Below are 20,567 nucleotides of genomic sequence, written 5' to 3'. Positions count from 1 at the left end.
TCAGCAAGTATGCACGTATTTCCTTCTTTAAGTTAATACTTAACACATTTTTACAGTACAGTAAGATGCATACACTGTTTCCCAGCTTTATAATTAAACGATGGGAAGAAAACATGCCAATGACATGTGACTAGACATTAAGTTCAACAAGGTGCTCTGATGGAAGGAGGCAGCTGTAGAGGTAAAAACACACCCCTGGTTCAGTTCCTCATTTGGTGCAGGCCATGCATTGTGGATGTATAAAAGGAAAAGTTAGCTGACACTTGGATATCAACTGCCTTGATGCTACACACCTAGAATGACTTTACTTACTTCCAGGTTCATCTCCCCCTCTTTTCCAGGAAACACTCCTAAAAAAAAGGGCAACTGTACAGACAGAGTACAATTTAAATCCCCAATTAACCCCGTTTTCCAGTTCTGCTTCTGTTTGCTATTATCCTCACATCCCTCTATCCCCAGTATAAAAAAAACCTGTCTTAATCTAATGAGATCACACAATAACCAACAATTATTATGAAATCAAGTCCTAGGTCATTTGAGAAAATAAAGGTCTTTTAAATCAATAACCTCTTAAATGTTTTACTAATAAATGAGTATGTTGATGAACTATTTCTCTTATATTAAGTTAAACATATTCTAAAACAAACTAAAGAACACAGTGGGTGTTAATTGGCATTCCCTGTGGATTTTAATACACAATGACAGTGCTAGTCCAAGAAAAAGCCAAACGACCCTTTCAATATCTTCTAAACATGGTTAATGGGTATAAACAACTTAGGAATCAAATTATTGCCTCTGTCCCATTTTAATAAACTAAAGCTCCTCTGGTTTTCATTAAGCAGATAGTCTCGAGTACATACAATTTGTTTTACTTTTAATGCTGACTTCTGTAATGGAAAGCCCGGTCTGATGAACACGCAACTTATCAAAATGATTGGCTTCTCAGAACTACTTACAAACTGAAAAACAGCAAACATATATTCGGGACAAACTATTCAGGGAGCCCCTTGTGAAGTCAAGCCTCCCCCTGGAGACTCCCTTGTTTCCCTGCTCTCTAGGGACACAGTATCAACACACTTCACAGTCAGTCCTTACAGATGCTTCTTTGTAGCAAGCGATGTGCATCAACTATTATGTCCATAAATACTCTGTATCTAACTGTCTGAAATCCTTAACACCAGATGAATGAAGGATTGAATACCGGGCTCTGTGGTAGGAAACTTGCTCATTACGACCTAAAGCAAGGTCCCAAGTTTTAAATCCAATGTCACAAAAAAAAGTAATCACGTAATTCTTCCCTACTTTTCAACTATCATTTTCATAATTTATACAAAGTATTAGTATATAAAATAAATCCAATTATTATTATTCCTTTTTTCCCCCAAAACTAATCCCTAGGTATATATTCGTGCAACTTTTTCTTAAGGGGAAACCAGGCAAGCACAATGAGGATGTATGGTGCCTTAGATTAATCTGTTAATAAGAGAATCGCAGGTATCTGCTATCAAACTGTTATGGTATTAAATGTCCAAGGCAACTAAAACTTTATCTTTGAGAACTTGAGCACACCCATGAATAACACTCATTCCAGTTCTACAAACAGTAAGTACCCTTTACTTTGCCACTCTCTGAGGCAGTTACAAGAAGCTGTCTCCAGCCCCTTGACACTTGGGAGACACAAACTCCAAGAAATTACTTGCCCACGATCACACAAGGAGTCAGGAGTACAGCAGGACAAAGAAACCTTCCCAATCCAAGAGACCACGCAGCCTCCCAGTTTCCTGAAACAAATTTCCCATCACCCGTCCAACCAAACCACAGCCCTTCAGCAGCCCTTGTTTCTTCAGAAAACCCCTTTATAACCACCTAAGACTCCCCCAACAATGAGGTAGCCGTAGGTGGAGTTGACAAATCTCACTGCAGCAATCTGAGGCCGGGTGCACCTACATCTTCGCAGCATGAGATGTCCGTCCTCTCCCTTGAGTTTAGGTCTTACATATCCTGTTTTTTCATGAAGTCAGTGGTTCTCAAATTGAGCCTGTGGATCACCAGAGGCCACCAGGACCTAAATGGTGGTCCACAGATAGTTATCTCCAGCCCATCCCACCCTGTTACCCCTTCACAACTGCCCACCCCACATTCAAGCCACCACACCCTCCCCAGCCTCTCAGTCCCATGACAAGGTTACCACATGCAGCACTAATTAGGGCCTCCCAACCACTTGCTGTATCTAATAGCTGACCACCATATAGGGACCTGGGGCTAGACGTCATAGGAGGCAGGAGCAAAGGCATTTATAAGCAGGTGCAGGCACTATGAGAGGACAAGGACAGGAATGGAATATTAGGGTGGCAAAGGGGTCTTGGGGATAGTGATCCACCAAAACTAAACCTGTAATAAAGTATCCCATGATGAAAAATGTTGAGAACCACTGCTCTGAAATGATTAGGTTAGTAGTCCAACAGGAACTGTGGAATATTCTGAACAGCATCTACTACAGTTAGCATTCAAAACAGTTAAGGAAAACCACCCCCACCAAAACCAACAGCAAAAAAATATGAAAAAGAACAACCTCCAGATATAAAGGCTCTTGAGCCATATTTATACATTTGACATTGATTGTGTCAGGATCTCAGCCCATCTTCAGTGTCCATCCTGGAGTATATACATAGTAGATTTACTCAGGAACTTAGGTTAGTTACTTGCCTCTGCATTTCTAATGTATTATAAAAAAAAAAAAAAACAAAACAAAAGCAAAACAAAAAAAACCAACAACTTAGCTTTGTATTTTTTGACAGTTTGTGTACCTTTTTAATCCAGGCTTGGGCACCAGTATTAGCCAGCTGTTCCTGTGTCAGGACTTGCACTCCTGTACTTCCTGTGAACTGCCCAGGGATAGAGTTCAACTGAGCCCAGGCGTCAATCTGAGGAAAAAGAAGCCATCTTCACTAAGTCAAATTACTGATCTGATCAAAGTGCCACACTGGTAACAGTTTAATTCACTGAGGAAAAAGGATATGTACCTAAAATGGCCAAATAATGATATATTTGAAGTTTGAAGTTTTTTTCTAAGTCTTTCAAGTAAGTTTTATAACATTCCATGAAATTCACTAATACCACAGAAGGTATTCGGTGCATCTCCAACTAAAAATTATCACTGTAACACTCTTTCTTTAAAATAACAGATAGATGGAACTGTTCTTATGGTCAAAGCTTTGTTTGCCATCTGAGCTACCATACACAGGCGTTCACAGGAATGCCAAGACAGTCTAGATCTCTGGCTACTCCTAGGGGATAATGAGCTATCCCTATCTAGGCATAATATAGAAAATGATCAACAGAAAACTATTTTTTTAAAAAGTAGACATTGCTCACCAACAACTAGTGTGTAATACAATCAAGTGCCATTCATATTGCATTTAATGCGTAACTAGTATAGCAAGTTTGCTTTGCTGAAACATGTAAAATAATAGTTATACTTCACGGAGTTGTTGTGGGCACTCTCTGTGCATATAAGACTGTAAAGTCTAGCCATAGTATGTAATGAGCATTTTCTTAGTAACTAGGTCAGGTCTTTTGTAAGTTCCTATGAACAAAGTGTAACAAGTATAAACTTATATAGAGTCTCTAGTCCCTGCTAACGTGCCCTGTAATGATTCAGCCATCTAGTTAGTGAGATTCTCATTTAAGCATTACAGACTGCCACATACCCGTTCTTGAGCTCGATTTAACATACTCATGGCTTCAAGGTCAAATGCATTCTCACTGAGCCTCTTCTGAGCAAGTGCCCGTTCACTCATTGCTGTTGAAATGTCCACAGGCTAAGGAAGAAAACAGAGATAATTATCCCAAATTACCACAGTCCCCTAATACTCTCAGGTGTTTCTATATCTTTAGATGCTACATACAAATAAATAAATAAACAAACAAACAAACAATAGTCTATATATTAAGATTCTTGGAAAACGAGAAGATTCAAAAGGCAAAGAGGGCACTCCTGGAAAATAGAAGACATTTAAGGTAAGTTAGTTAGCAAGTATTCAAAGGCAAAACTAAATTGACTAATTTCATCTGTGTATTTTCTACAATATCAAACTGTAAGTGTTGAGTTTCCTTATGAACTTATAACTTGGTAGTCTGTACTAACAAGCCACTTTATTTGGATGGTAGTTTTACCTTTACTAATTCCTCATACTCTACTTGATAATAACTGTAACTTCCAGAGCAGTGAGCAAGCTTTGTGGATAAGCACGCCGGGCACCACAACAATCTACATGGGTCTCTCTCATCACTGCTTCACAGCAGCAGAGCTGGGCACGGATAGGTTTTGGTCCTGAGACCCCACAACCTTGATAGACATTCAGTAGCCAATTTGAATTTACAAACACTTGTTACCATAATCCCCCCCCCCCCCAAATACTGTCAGTCCACCTCTTCAACCTTAAGGTGAAGACTGAGGTGTAGTTCAGTGGCCTAGTGTGTGTTAGGTAGGTTATCAGCATTACTATTTATAAGATGGAAACAAAGCCCTTGTGGTAAGCAGATGTAATTTTAACTTTTTAAAAGCCACCCTTAAAGGAAATTCTTAGCTATCAGATTCGTTAAAAGCTTAACCACAAACCAAAAGCCTTATGAAATTACTTGAGTTTTGTTTATAACACAAACTCAGTTCTATCAACACTTTTTTTCATCCAATATCATTTAACCTAACAGTATTTTCCAGTTATTTCACTTAATTTTTATAAAATATTATGTGATATAAGAATTTGCTTTTTTCAGAGTAAGTAGTAGATACTACATGCAAATTACAAATAAATCAGTAAGATAGCTTTCTTATTTTAAAGTAGAAGCTGATGTAATCTCACTGTATACTGTGTATAATTCCTAGAAAAATAAACCTATTAGGACTAAGAATAATATTTTATGTATAAGGACTAAGTGTCCTTTTTCCAACTTTAAATTCCCTTATATATTATTCTGTTATCTTTATTAAAATTATCCAAGTCATTTTTCTACAAAGCATATTTTTCTGACATAAAATGCAAAAAAGCCCATAATTTGTGCTTATTAGACTATTTAACTTCAAATGAAAGCTCTTACTTGCTTAGTAACAGTAAATTATCCATGCTTAATATTTTTTAAAGCCTACATAAAGACAACCTATACACCAACATACTGAATTCACACCAACACACTGTATTCACCTTTTGCTTTTACTGTGAGTTGATTTAATCCCGGAACTCAAAAATCTGCTCCATGTGATTCCTGGGTTTTTCAATGTGAATATAGTTATTTCAAACCAAAATTTATGTTTCCTAGGCCTACCTGAGATGTCACCTAAACTGTCAAGTGGAGTTATCCCACCAAATCGCCAAATGAGACATGGACTATCTCATGGCCTCATTAGACTTGCTTTGGTTTAAGAGCAATTTGCAAATCTAAGTGATAGGGTGTTAGTTAGGGCACAGGGAGAAACTAAACTCTTAAGACACTGGGGAAAATGTGTCTGCTCACTCCAGTCAGACCCTCCAATTTCCAACTATAAGCCACAAAAAATGCACTTAGCTCTAAAAACTCAATCTTCTCCATCCTTTCTAGACATCTTTACCTACAGTGTTTTTCTTGGAAATGTTATTATTGAGAAATAACCTAGCTACTCCTTCTAGCCCAAAACAGACCTTTGGTAAATTTCATATTAAATTTACATTTTCCTGTAAAAGGCATGTTTAATAACCTTGATGTTTAAGCTACAACTATTTCCTAATACAACTGTATTTATTCAGCAGGCTTAGCAAATAAAGCAGCAAGTTCACATCCAAATGTTACTTACTTTCCTAATTTAATGTGAAAATAGATTTAGGTTGGGAGAGTTATCTTAGAGCACTCTCCCAGCATGTGCAGGACTATGGTTACATCTCTAGCACCACAAAAGATGGGGCAGTTTTTAAGATCTACAAGAATTTTACCCAGCTTTTCAAGGCAATCCATATTATATGCTAAAACATAAAGGACTAACCACAGTCCCCAAACCAAATGTTACATAGCCTAATTAAAACACGAAAATACGAGAGCTAGCCCGGCATAATGGCACACACACCTTTAATCCGAGCACTTGGGGGCAGAGGCACATGAATCTGGGTTTGAGGCCAGCCTGATCTACATAGAGTTCAGGTCAGCCAAAGGTATGTTGAGACTGTCTTAAAACAAACGAACAAACAAAAGAACAAAAATGAAAAGAAAAATCTACACAGCTAACATTTTAGAATTTTGGGAAATTAATGGCAGATGATTGATACAAAGTTTTAAAATCTTAACCAGCCTATTAAACAAACATGAAAAATGTCCCAAGATAAGCCCTTCTACAAACTAGGAGATTTTTTTTAAGACTCTGTGAGACATTTGTCACATTATTACCACACTTTGTTTCCACTGATAGATGAGCAGGTCACCTTGCTTCTCAATGTATAAGATGCATCTGTAAAGGAACTATGTGGTAGCACTTCTCTAGGTACTACGAACTGCTCAGTCTCCTCCCCTCACGTTAATAAACAATCCCATTTCTCACAGGTCCTCTAAAAACTGCCACTATTGTCAAGTTATCTGGTTTCATGGCCCGTAATCACACACGCACACACACAAGGCTCCCTTTTACACAGTATGTGCTTTAACTTTGCCTCCATCCACTTTGCTTAAGCCTAGTGATTTTCTATAAACAAAAAAAGTGTATTGTAAGAATTTCACAGAAAGTCAGTGATTGATAGACAAAGGCTAAAAGTAAAAAGTTAAGTGTGATAGGCTAAACTAGGTTATTTTCTACACAGGTGACTGCAGTCATCTCAAAGAGTATAAAAGAAAATCTATAATACCTAAAGAAAAACAACGAGCATATAAAGCATTTGCAATACTTAACAAAATTATTAAAATGGACTGTATTATTAAAATACAACATGCTGTCAACTTCAAAATGAAAAGGCATGTCAACATAGAACATCCCTAAGTCACTTTTTAATGAATCGAATATTTTTATTATTCAAAATTTTATAGCATGATTGAGTTTATCTAAATGAATTAATATTTTTCTCCTAAGTACTTCAGAGAAATTCAGGGTTAACAGCTTATAAAAATCTAGAGAAACAGGAGTAACAACACCCCACATCATTCTGGAGTGTCTAATCCAAGAACCTGTACTTCAGCTGCAGTTACAGTTTTCATCCTTGTCCAAGATTTACCGCTGATAATAAACTAAGAGCTTCCAATTTCAAGAGAATTTTATCTAACAGGATGTAGATAGATCCAGTAATACAAACCTGACAAACTGCTTGAGACAGAAATGTTAACATCCAAGCAATAACTAGAGCTGGGCAGCTCTAAAGCAAATGTATGTGTAAATCCCAAATTAGTGGTTCTGACCACAGTCGGATCACTCCACTTACACATTTGTACTACTCTAATGTTCTGAACAATAACCCTGTGCTAACCTTGTTAAAGAACTGTCCTTGAGAACTAGTCTTTTAATATTTTCCAACTTTTTTGTTTAGAACTCAGATTCACACAACTCTGGTGAGCGTTCTGTAGTTATTCCTTCCTGAGGATGCTCCTGGCTGGTTTCTGGAAGACGATGCTATGGCAGAAGGATCTGATGAGTCGTTTTCCATAACATGGACTTATGCAGTTCCATCCGTGTCTATTTGCTCACATCAGCACACTCATGTGCAAGGCAGTTGTGGGATTAGGAATTACAAGGACAACTTAGCCCTTATGAAGATAAAATTCTGTCATCTTTGCTGAAATGTTTTATGGTCAAGACTGAAGAACTATAAACTTCAATTATACTTATTAAAACAAAAAAGACTGATTTTTTTTTAAAACTACCTTGCCTTTAAAAAGAAATGTTACTCAAAAAACAAACAAACAAAACCTCATTTGAAGCCCTACTAAAATCAGAAGGGTCATTGCACAAAAAAGACTGATTTTTTTTTTAAAACTACCTTGCCTTTAAAAAGAAATGTTACTCAAAAAACAAACAAACAAAACCTCATTTGAAGCCCTACTAAAATCATAAGGGTCATTGCTCCCAATGTCAACCTAAGTACTCACCGGTACTACAAAAATGGTACCGTAGATGGTAACTAAGTAACAAGTGACGATTATCATTTGTCAACTTTTCTTTAGCACCTTTAACAGGGTCACAGAAATACAAATTTGAAAGTAAATCAATCTTGTCCCTTTGTTCTTAAAAAGCTCAGGGTTCTGCAGTTCCTCTCTATACTCCGAGTCCAAATCTCTGCCTGAGTCGCTCCGAGCTCACCCGCATGCCTCTCCCAAGGAAGACATCAACTTTAGTCACCTGAGCAGGAGAGCTTTCCTTCTGTTCAGTTAGCTTTCCCTCCTGAGATGTGGCAATAGCCTGATTTGGGGATTAGTAAATGAGCACTAAACTTGTAAAGTACTGTCCAAACCAGCTTCTCTTCTCCCCCTGGTGATGGGATACTATGCTTTTGTTGTTGAACTCCATGTGAATACTGACCATCACCTTTAACTGTAAATCAATTAGCTGCACTGGCACTTAGGTTCAGCATTACTATATAGAACTGTTCCCATTCAAAAATGCCGCAGGTCAAAAAAACACAGTGAAAATGTCGCCTTTGAACTTCTCTGGGGAAAGTACTGCATGAAAAAAAGTTTGATTTGAGTTCTGTTTACTTTGATTCATAAGATTTATTTGTAGAATTGCAAGTGTTTACTGGAAAATGTTTATGGCCAAAGTAGGGAACCTCAAGTGAAGAGTTGAGGTCGCTCGGACCTACATATCCCAGAACTGCAAGAAAAAGGAATCCATAAGGGCATCAGGTATCTAAGTCCAACACTTGGACAGCAAGGGCAAGGTGGCGGTTACTGGTCTAATTCCCACCCCCCACTCAAGTCTCCGCCCGCCCCGTCCCCAAGCGTGATTTTGCACAACAAGTTAAATAAAAGTAAACTGTTTATTAAAAGACACAGCAAAGATACAGATACAGAGATACATACAAAGATACAGATATATATATATATATTTACATATATATACAGTTTTGCTGTTCTCATGTGCACTGTATTTATTAGCAGCACAGTACTTAATCAGGCGGCATTTTAATGGGGTTGTTTTGACATTTGGCATTGTTACTGTGTCATTTTGACAAGATACAACTATTGCCTTGAGAAATTTCAATATATAAATTCCACTCCTCCAACTTTTAATAGTAGCAAAGAGGGGAAGGAGAAGGGAATGGAGAACCAAGGCTGAACACTAGGTTAAACACAAGAATTCAAAAGGGCTAAGGTAGCACAAGGAAGGGAACTTACTGAAAACCCAGAGAAACAGTAAGACACCATCACGTAAGGGCAATGGGCTATGAACCCCAAGATGTTCACATCAGCCTAAAATAACTTTTTCAATGCAGTTCTTGTGTTGAACCTGAGATCTGCCTTCTCTCCCCTCAATCCCTCCACCCAATAAACTTGCTACCACCAAAATCTAGAGCTATAGAGCCTTGAAGCAAAACGGGAAGCTAAATAGTTGTACCTTGGGCTACCTTCCCACAAGTGCATGGAGGGCCCAATGTTGGGTAGGGATGTGATAACACTTTTCTCTGCAATTCGATGCTTTTCACTTTGTGGCTTCGTTCCACAAAGTGAATTGCATCGAGTTACTGTCAAATGAGAAGCTGCGGGTTGTTTCATCTGTCGTTTAACCCGGCCCTGCCGTTTAACCCGGCCCTAAGAAGAGTGAAACAGAATCCAAATCAGATATAAAGTAACAATAAAATGGAAGATTCAGATATTAAATCAAGCATGTGGTATTCCTCCTACTTACCTCTGAAGGCAAGCTGCTGCTGAAAACATTATCATCATCTTTGCTTTCTTCACCATTTTTCTCTACTGGAACCCACTCTCCATAAACACTATCCGCTTCCTTTTTCCGATGTTGAGATCCAGATGACACAGGAAACTCCTTTGTTAATGTTACTTGGCTTTTTGGTGGAGTTGGCTTTGCTGCAGCAATCTGAAATACAGTATTTAATTAGAATCCACGTTAACAGATACCATCTATAGTTCCTAACGAATTCCAATGCAGCCTAAAGGAAAGCTTCCTTTATTTTGTCAGTACCAGGAGTTAACCCTACATCCTCATACATCCTAGGCACACACACTACCACAGAACAGCTCTCCCGGCCGGCCCTGTGTTCAAGAGATGCCGTCACTACTCATCACCATAGTTAAACTCCACATGGGTTTGACAACAGCCCCACGAGCTGTGCTGCTTCATCAGTCCACAGCGCTTTACTAATACTCACATTCAAATTGAAAAAAATGGGCTTGGGTTCACTGAGTTTAAAGGGATGATGATAAAAAGGAGGTTCTTCTTCCTCTTCATCCGAAACATGAGGTTTATTCACTATTACATCATCATCTTCTTTACTCTGTGCAATCTGTTTGCATTTCTTTAAAGTAAAAACAAACAAAAGATTTATATGGTTTACAAAAACAGCATGTAATTTTTAAAAAAATATTGTAAGATCAATTTCAAGTAATCAACATTTATGATAGCTTATAAAACAGTAATTTAAATCATTAGCTATTATTTAAACACACAATGGCTGCTCAGTCAGTCAACAACATTTATTGAGCACCTACTATGTGCAGAGCACTGTACTGGGCACTGTCTTGGGAAAAAAAATACAAAAAAAAAAAAAAAACCCCAAACAAACAAACAAACAAAAAAAAAAGGAAGGAAGAGAAAAAAGAAAAGAAGAAAGGAAAAAGATAAAAAAGGGAAAGAAAGACATGGTCCCTGCTCCAAAGGAGCTTACAATCTAATACGAGACAAAAGTACATACACATGAAGTAATTGAAGAACCTTTTTACAGAGCAACACAGTAACAAGTGCAAACTGATATAATACAAACGGTACATAAGTGCTAAAAGAACAAAGGCTTAGGAGAATATTCAGGCAGGGTTTGAGGATCAAAGAATATTCCTTCAAGAGTTCTAAGCAAAATTCCCACAGTAAAGAACAAGAAATAGGAAGGAAAGGGAAGTCATCTTGGTCAGGTGGTGGTGAGAAGTTGGGAGAGATTCGTCAGAGGGACAAGAACGCTGAAGATGAGCAAACAGCAGCCAACGCTAAGCGTTCCCAGAGCTTTAGAGAAAGAGCTTGCATTTGCTAAGAAAGCAATAGAGGCTTTTGCTAGGTCTTTTTGGAGTTATAATTTATACTATAATGAATCTAAGTGAAGAAACAAATTGAGAAACTTTATAATCCCCAAATGTGTGGTAAAAGATTTTAAACATTTGTGGCAGGGTAAATAGTAACATCTCTCTCCATAAATGTTTTTTAAAATTTATTTCAGGACTGTAACTTAAGAATGGAAAATAAGGCATGATGGAGAGGGCACAATTGATGCAGTCCAACATAGAAAGTCAATTCCTTCCTCAGAAGCAAAGGACAGATTCCATTTATAAAAAGGTTAAGAGTAAATTTTAGTAGACCTGTCTATACAAGCAGAATTTATCACATCTATTATCAATTGAAAATATTACAATAGAATTAAAAAGCTCAATTAGCCAAAAACACAAGAGTGTATCAAGCATGTAACCAATGGGAACAGAGTATGTCGACAGTGGCAGGCTGGCATAAGGCTAGCCAATAACAAGTTTCAGCATATGAAACAGTGTGTTATTTCTGGATCCTAGCAGCAATATTTCAGCGTCTTCCCACACACACACACAAAATATTAAAGTAAAACAAAGCTTCCCCCAAAAGCCTCAATTTCAAAAGATCAAATTTTTAAAAACAAAAATAAGTATATTTAAAATATGTTACTGCCAAAACCCGAACCGCAGGAAGAACTGATAATGGCCGGCCATTATCGCCAATGGCTGGTACCAAACAGCCAAAACCCGAAATGTTGATGCGAAAGAAGTTCCTTTCAGGCAATGGCCAGCTATTCTCATTAATTTCCAAGCTCCGGTGGCAAAAGATCATTTCTGAAGATTGTCTGTGTCTTTGCGTATATGCAGTACACTCTTGGCGATCAGTGAACACGTCGTGAATGGAAACGAAACTGTAGGCGAGCTTCTGCGTGTTGCTCACTCAACACCTCCTCCATTCAAACGAACCGTTCCACTCCTCAGTCAGTTTGGCTTCTAAAACTGGAAAGCAAAAGTAATGGGAAGTAACTTTTTAGCTAGCGGAGCTTAGCCATCCCGGATAATGGCCTGCTAAACAGAGCTTCTGCCGCTGCCACATCTGTATTTCGGGTTTTGGGCACTCGGTGCCAGCCATTATCAGTTCAGCCCACAATTCAGGTTTTGGCACGCTCCAGAGTCAACATCCATGGAAAAATCCATTTAAGAATGGAAACAAATTCTGTCTAGCTTACCTCAGTTAGTTCTTCTATGGTAGCTCCTCCAGACTTTTTAGCAACTTTCTCTTCTATTGTAGGTGGAGGTGCAGGCTTTAGGTTTGGTGGTAAAGGAACACCAGCCTTAGCACACATGGCAGCTGCATTAGCTTTGGCTATTTCAAGTAATTGAGCCTTATCTGTAAGAGGAAAAATACAGGAAGCAGTTTTCCTAAAAGCTATATACGTTTTTAGTTCTGTCAACAGTATGACATACAGTAAAATCAAAGGCATCAGTATTCCGCCCCAATTTTGAGTCATGATTCAGGTGTATGGGTCCTTTTCAGCAATTAACACCATGTTTCCAATTCAAATATACACAATAGCTTACTGTGAATCTATGATGATCAACTAACCACAAATTATAAGGCACGAGTCTTCCAAAAGCACTGTTATTTCCTAAAATTAGCATGACCATTTCATACTAGGTATGCAGTTCAGTTGAAGAATGCGTACCAAACATAACAGGCCCAGTCCTGGGTTTAAGCCTCAGCATTCTATAAAATTGCTCTTGGAAAACTGCTATCCCTAGCGCTTGGGAGGTGGAAGCAGAAGTATCAGAAGTTTAAGGTCAACCTAAACTATATAATGGGCAACATATAAAAGCTAGTCTGACTGTCTTGGACAAACCTCATTATAATCTGAAAACAACTTAATCCCTTGTTAAGCCAAGTGTCATCTCTTTCAACAACCCTTTCACTGAGTAAGATTGAACCTTCCTCTCCATTGTGCAAATGTGCCCCCTACACTATTACTAAGGCAATTACCATAGTCTACTCTTCTAAGTATTGTCCTTTGGTAAAAGGAAGGCATTCTACCAACTTCCTTCACTAACTTAAAAATCAGTAAGAATTACCTACTGTTTCTCTGTTTTGAAAAAAGAGACATCAGAAAACCCGTGCTAAACTGAATACAAATTCTACTAGCTTCACTTTCTTTACAAACCAAGAATGTCCTATCTATTGGAAACAAGATAGAATTACCCAGCAGTTTTAATAAGAAAAAAAAAAAAAACATTTATTTTTATAGACAACAGATCACTTCATTGAAAAGGCTGTTATCATTAATTCAGTTAACTAACTTCCCAGATACAAAATTTCTTAATCTCAATACCTACCAAACCCATTTAACAATCTTAGACTGCCACCTTAAGATACGTTAGCTAAAGTCAAGTGTGATGGCTCAATCTGAAATCCCTGCCCTCAGGAATCTGAGGAAAGAAAATAACCACTTTGGGCTGGCTACACAGTTAAGTTCCAGGCCAATGTGAACTATAGACTAAGGCCCTGTCTCAAGGGGAAAAAAAGCAGGAAGGCAGGCAGACAAAAGGAAAGAAAAAAAGAGGACCCCCAGAAAAATTACTAAGTGAGAATTCTGCTTATATGCAAAGCCATGTGTTGAAATGAAATGTATGCAACACACGATGATCTGACTTATAACAGGGTTTCTCCATCTACTTTTTTAATTCAGGCAAAATCCCAAGTACAGACCCATCAAGGCTCTAATACAGTCCCCACAGCAGGTCTTTTTAACCTTTAAGTGCACTTTCTCCCCCCACCCCTTTTCCAAACATAATCTAGTGATCTTTAAGTCACTAACCCAAAATACTATTTTTGACTCAAGAGCATCAGAAATTAAATTTAAATCATACTCTTATTACAACGTAAAGCATGACTCACCCAAATCTGTTAGACGTTTGGGTGATCTGCCCCTTTCAGAAGACCTGGATCTTTTCCGACGAATGGGAGATCTACTAAACCGTCTTCTCAAAGGTGTTCTTGATCGCCTTAATCTGACTGGTGATATACTGAAGCTTCGTCTTCTTACCACAGACCTTGATCTTCTCCGACGGCTGGGGGTTCTGCTCCTGCGGCTGGGAGTTCGGCTTCTTCGGCTGGGGGTTCTGCTCCTGCGGCTGGGAGTTCTGCTCCTGCGGCTGGGGGTTCTGCTCCTGCGGCTGGGGGTTCTGCTCCTGCGGCTTGGGGAAATGCTGAAACTTCTCCTTCTACCAACAGATCTAGACCGTCTCCTCCGACTAGGAGTGTGACTCCTACTCCGACGACTTGGAGTTCGACTCCGAGCTCGAACTGTTTTCCGGTTGTCTCGGGAGCTTGATCTTTTTCTTTTCCTTTCCCTGGACTTGGATCTATGCTTTGGAGATCTTTTGCGTTTCTCTTTTGATACAGACCGTCTTCCTCTGGACTTAGATCTTGATCTGCTACTCCTCCTCCTGCGTCTTGACCGTGAACGTGAACGTGTCTGAGAACGATGAGATTTGGACTTCGATGACCTCTTCCTTGCTCTAGAACGAGACTCACTGGTACGCTTGCGTGACTTATGCTCAGAAGACTTGGACCGCTTACTCCGAGACCGCAACGAAGAGTCCCTTTTCTTCTCCTTCTCACCTTTGTCACGGTTTTTATTTTTCTTGCTTTTTTCATGTGTGTCCTTAACTTTTACAAAAATTTCATAATCATCCTTTTCCTCTGAAGACGACTCTGAAGCTCTCTCTGGTATACTAATTACAACTGGACTGGCGGCTGATTTGTCACGTTCAACCTCACTACCAAGTAAAGGTCCTTCAATGCCAGCTCTAAGGCTTGCAAGACGCTCCATGTCCTTAGGAAGTAATGGTCTCACTAAGTCAGCTTCATTAATTTCATCAATGCTGGCAGAATATCCTGAATCAGGAACTATTTCTTTATTGGGAAGAGGTACTTCTGTATCTTCACTGCTTTCTTTAGGGCTAAGAGCCACTGCCACTGCCTGGTCACTCTCTTTTATAGGTAACGAGTCTTCCACATCCTTACAAACAAAATTAGTTGATGGCAAATCAAGATGAATGTCTTTAGCAGGCAAAGGTCCCTCTATGTCTGCTTCGCTGCCACCACTGGGGCTGGTGGAAATTACCATGTCATGTTCAGTATCTTGAGTAGTTACAGATACTTCAACATCATATTTACTCTCTGAAATGGGTGCAGATGCTGTGACAAATTCAAACCCCTTACTAGTTCCTACTGTATCCAGTGCCAGAACAAGTTGAGAAGACAGACTTCTTCCTACATCAGCTTCACTGACAGGACAGGTATCCAATTCTGTGATTTCTTTAGTCTCACTAATAGGCAAAATTTTCTCTTCACTTGCTTCACCAACAGGACCAATGGTAGTAGTATACACTGTGTTATGCTCTGCATCTTTAACAATTAAATGACTGTTTACAGTAAGGTCTGCATTTCTATCATACTCATTTTCATACAAGTCACTTTTCAAGTGTCCTCCATCATGTGGCTCTTCACCTGGATGCAACAGAGTCTCCTGCATGCCAACCTCTGGACCAAGATTTTCATTACCAGCAAGTAAATTCATTCCTTTCATAATCTGTGATGACATAACACTAGAGTCCACTATTACTGGTGAAGACTCTACAGCCATCTCAGGTGATGTTATTTGAGTGTGCTCTGAGACTATGACAGCAGGTTCTGAAACTGCCACAGTGGGTTCCTGAATAGGAACAGACGGTTCTGAAACAATCATAACAGGTTGAAGGACTGATACTGCTGGTTCCAAGATAGGCACAGAAGGCTCCAGGGAAGAAACACCTGATACTGCAGTGATAGCATGTTCTGGGTCAGCCAAAGCTGGAAGCTCTGAGACAGCCACAGGAGATTCTGAGACAGATAAGGAGCAAAGTTCTGGAGTAGTCATGGTAGGAGGCTCTGGAGCAGCCACAAGAGGTTCTGGGACAGCCACGGCGGGGGTTTCTACTACAGCCACAGTGGGGAGTTCTGGAACAGCCATAATGGAAGGTTCTGGGCCAGCCACAGCAGGAATTTCTGGGACAGCAACAACAGGAGATTCTGTGGTAGTCATAGTAGAAGATGCTGGGACAGTCATGGATGGGAGCTCTAGACTGCTCTCTGCTGGCTGTGAAATAGTTACTGCCGGCTCCAAGAGTGACATAGTTACCTCTGAGATAGCATGTCCTGATGGTCCCATGGAATCATATGTTTCTGATGTCTCTGATAGAACAGAAGCCTCTGATGTTAACACAGCTGGTTCAGCAGACATGGTAGTCTCAGAAACCATGTAAGTCATCGGTCTCTCTGGAACCATTTCATGTTCTGCTACTACAGCCGACTCAACTGGTGTTGATGTAACTGAAGACTCGGGCTCTTGTGCAGGTTCTGGAACAGTCATAACAGCCTCTGATGCTAACATTGAAGTTTCTGATTCTGACACTGAATAATTAGCAGGTACTGCCATAGGCTCTGAAATCTCACTTTGACTCACAGGAGGCTCAGGCTGTGATAAAGATTCTCCAGTAGGTAATGTCACCTCTGTAGACCAAGTATTGTCAGCTGTTAATGCTGACTGCTCTGTTGATAATGCTGGACCCTCTGGTGGTTCCTCAGGAGGTAATGGGGGTGTCATTGGTGGTTCCTCAGGTGGCAATGGTGGCATTGTTGGGGGCTCTTCAGGAGGCAAAGGTGGCACCATATATGCCTCCGTATAGGAATCAGTGTAAGAATCAGTATAAGAATCAGCTGCCATAGACATCATTGATCGATCAGTGTAAGATGACATCATTGATCGATCAGCTGCAGAGTACGATGACATCATAGACCGGTCAGCTGCAGAGTACGATGACATCATAGACCGGTCGGCACCCATGGACATCATGGATCGATCAGCCATAGGAGACATCATGGAGCGCTCATAAGCTGACATCATAGAGCGTTCATAAGCTGACATCATAGAACGCTCAGCCATAGGAGACATCATGGAGCGCTCATAAGCTGACATCATGGAGCGCTCATAGGCCGACATCATAGAGCGTTCAGCCATAGGGGACATCATAGAGCGTTCATAAGACATCATAGAGCGCTCATAAGATGACATCATGGAACGTTCTGCAGCATAGGACATCATCATAGAACGTCTAGATGCTAACATCAAGGGTCTAGGTGCTAACCTGTATGGCCTAGGTGCTATCCTATAGGACCTGGGTGCTATTCTATAGGGCCTAGGCGACACCCTATAGGGATCCGGAGTTAGTCTGTAGGGATCATGGCCTAATCTATAAGGGTCTTGTCCTAACCTATAAGCATCATGGCCTAACCTATAGGGGTCATGACCCAACCTATAGGGATCCTGAGCTAATCTGTAAGGATCCTGAGCTAACCTATAGGGATCAGGAGACTTTGAACCCATCATAGCAGAATCCTGGGTACTAGATGCTAACATTTGGGCATCCATGGTACCAGATGCTAACATCTGAGCATCCATAGTGCCAGAAGCTAACATTTGAGAATCCATAGCACCAGATGCTAACATCTGGGAGTCCATGGAACTGGTTGCTAACATCTGGGAGTCCATGGAGCTGGTTGCTAACATCTGGGAGTCCATGGAGCTGGTCGCTAACATCTGGGAGTCCATACTGCTGGTTGCTAACATCTGGGAGTCCATGGAGCTAGTCGCTAACATCTGGGAGTCCATACTGCTGGTTGCTAACATCTGGGAGTCCATNTCCATACTGCTGGTTGCTAACATCTGGGAGTCCATGGAGCTAGTCGCTAACATCTGGGAGTCCATACTGCTGGTTGCTAACATCTGGGAGTCCATAGAGCTAGTAGCTAACATCTGGGAGTCCATGGTGCTAGAGGCTAACATCTGGGAGTCCATGGTGCTAGAGGCTAACATCTGGGAGTCCATGGTATTGGATGCTAGCATCTGAGAATCCATAGTGTTGGATGCTAGCATTTGGGAGTCCATGGTATTGGATGCTAACATATGGGTCTCCATGGTGTTAGAAGCTAACATATGGGATTCTTGGGCCATCAAGGGATCCACTCCTACTGTTACAGAAGTCTCCCCCACCAATGTAGTAGGCAGCTCCTGTGCTACCGTATTATAGGATTCCAGCGCTGTCGTCGAGGGCACCTCCAGGGACTGCGACACGGTCATCGTTGACAGCTCCGATGTTGTCACCACAGACTGAACAGAGATCTCCAGCGCCACAGTTGCCACAGGCTGACCAGGCAACTCTGGCGCTCCAGGCTGCCCTGGTAACTCTAGCACCCCCGTTGCTAGGGGCTGCCCCAAAAGCTCCAGGGCTCCAGCTGCCCCAGACTGCCCTGAAAACTCCAGTGCCCCAGTTGCCATGAGCTGACCAGGCAACTCTAATGCCCCAGTTGCCACAGACTGCCCTGACAACTCCAGTGCCCTAGTTGCCGAAGGCAGCCCTGACAACTCTGGCACCCCAGTCACCGAAGGCTGCCCAGACAACTCCAGCGCTGTGGTTGCCACCGGCTGTCCTGGCAACTCCAGCACCATTGCTGCCTCTGGCTGCCCCAGCAACCCTGTAGCTGTTGTCACCTCAGGATGCCCAGGATGCTCCACCGCTGTCATCGCCACAGGCTGCTCGAACTCTGTCGTCGTCACAGGTTGCTCGGTCAACTCCATTGCTACTGTTACTGCAGGTTGCCCTGTCAACTCTATTGCTGCCGACACTGCAGGCACCCCTGACAACTCCTGTGCCATCACAGGTGGCTCTGGTACCTCCTGTGGTGGCTCCAACCCCATGGATGGTGCTGGAGGCCCTGGCAATTCCTGCGACAACTGTGGCACTGGTGTCACAGAGGGCCCCGGCAACTCAGGGACCACTGTCACAGGGGGCCCTGGCAACTCAGGCACTGGGGTAGAAAGGGGCCCTGACAACTCTGGCACTGGGGTGGCAGAGGGCCCAGGCAACTCCGGCACTGGAGTCACTGGGGGCCCCTGCAACTCCAGAATGGAGGTCGCAGGTGGCCCCGGCAACTCCAGGGCTGAGGCCACCGACGACTCCTGCAGCTCCACCGCTGTGGTCTCAGGCAGCTCCAGTGACTCCTGAGGTCTTGTCATGGATGAATCTGCGATCTCCGATGGTGCTTCTACGGGCTGCTCTGGCAATCTTTGCACGTCAGTTGTAGATGACTCTGGAAAATCCATTGTTGATGGGCTTGGTTCAGGGTTCACCTCAGTAGGTGTCTCTGATACTATTGTGAGGGTTTCTGATGGCTCAACCACTTTTGCTATGGGAAGCTCTACCAGCGTGGTCTTTGACGTCTCTGGAGGCATAGTCTCCAAAGATTTCAGCACAGACTTCTGATATTCCACTGACATTGTTACAACGGGTTCAGGTGACTTCAGCGCTGCTGTTGACACAGGCACTGGTGCTGCTGTGAAGGAATCCAGAATCTTTGTCATTGACGGTTCCAGCATAACTGGCACAGGCTGCTCAGACTGCTCTGAGATTACTGATGTAGATACAACTGACAGTTCTGCAGCTTTTGTAGCTGGCTTCAGAGTCTCTAGAACATGTGACTCCTGAACCTCCATCGAGACTACTGGAGGTTCCAGCACTAAGGGGGTCTCACTGGCCTCAGACAAGCCAAATGCTCTTACAGGAAGTTCCCGTGCCACTGCTGAAGGTTCAGAATCAAACTTTAAGAAGGAATCAGATTCTAGATCAACATTCCCATCATGATGAGATTTCAGCTTAGACTCAGATTCTTCTGGTTGTCTTTTATATTTTTTTTCTTTTTCTTTCTTCTTTTTCTTCTTTTTGTTTTTGTGCTTTTTATGCTTCTTTGACTTTTTGGTGGGCACTTCATCAGTAGGATCTGTTTGCACAGATACGCATCTACTTTTTCTGGAGGCCTCTTTCAAGTCTGAAAGTAATGAAAAATTGTCAGCATTCCCCAAAATAGATTCATACAAGTTGCCACTATTTCCATTCATATATAGAAACCACAATATAATTCACCTTACTGTGAATAAAAACTTACAAAGTAATGTTTTGTCTATAAAGCAGTAAGCCTTCCATTTTTCAATATTTATACAACTTGAAGTCTGCATCAAAATAATTCTTGGTGTAACACCAAAACCCATTTAGAATTGATTTAATTATGTTTTAAAATGGGATACAGCTCAATGGCAGAGTGTTTGCTTAGCATGTGCAGGGCACTGAGTTCAATTTTTACCCCTGGTAGATGGAAAAGAAAAAGATGTTCCATTAAAATCTAAAGTTATGCCGGGCCTGGTGGCACANGCCTTTAATCCCAGCACTCGGGAGGCAGAGGCAGG

The 20,567-nt window shown here is 41.2% G+C and overlaps 1 protein-coding gene across 10 annotated transcripts in view; it reads right to left on the bottom strand.

The window, feature by feature from the left end:
- Window positions 1–20,567, bottom strand: part of Son (SON DNA binding protein) — a 31,608-nt gene that overhangs the window by 4,945 nt on the left and 6,096 nt on the right. For 3 of the 10 annotated variants that reach the window (XM_029544388.1, XM_021208964.2, XM_029544392.1), the window contains exons 3-8: window positions 14,123–20,152; window positions 12,423–12,583; window positions 10,335–10,481; window positions 9,854–10,042; window positions 3,711–3,821; window positions 2,808–2,924 (exon numbers count right to left, since the gene is read on the bottom strand). In XM_029544388.1, coding sequence (XP_029400248.1) covers window positions 2,808–2,924; window positions 3,711–3,821; window positions 9,854–10,042; window positions 10,335–10,481; window positions 12,423–12,583; window positions 14,123–20,152 — 6,755 coding nt within the window. Of the gene's footprint in view, window positions 1–2,149; window positions 2,314–2,807; window positions 2,925–3,710; window positions 3,822–9,061; window positions 9,757–9,853; window positions 10,043–10,334; window positions 10,482–10,759; window positions 12,193–12,422; window positions 12,584–14,122; window positions 20,153–20,567 lie in introns of those variants that run through there. The other 7 variants (XM_029544395.1, XM_029544389.1, XM_029544391.1 and 4 more) reach the window with 7 other exon arrangements.

The sequence above is a fragment of the Mus pahari genome, chromosome 12 (genome assembly GCF_900095145.1).
Source record: "Mus pahari chromosome 12, PAHARI_EIJ_v1.1, whole genome shotgun sequence".
Lineage (NCBI taxonomy): Eukaryota > Metazoa > Chordata > Mammalia > Rodentia > Muridae > Mus > Mus pahari.
This window is presented reverse-complemented; position numbering and strand designations above follow the sequence as displayed.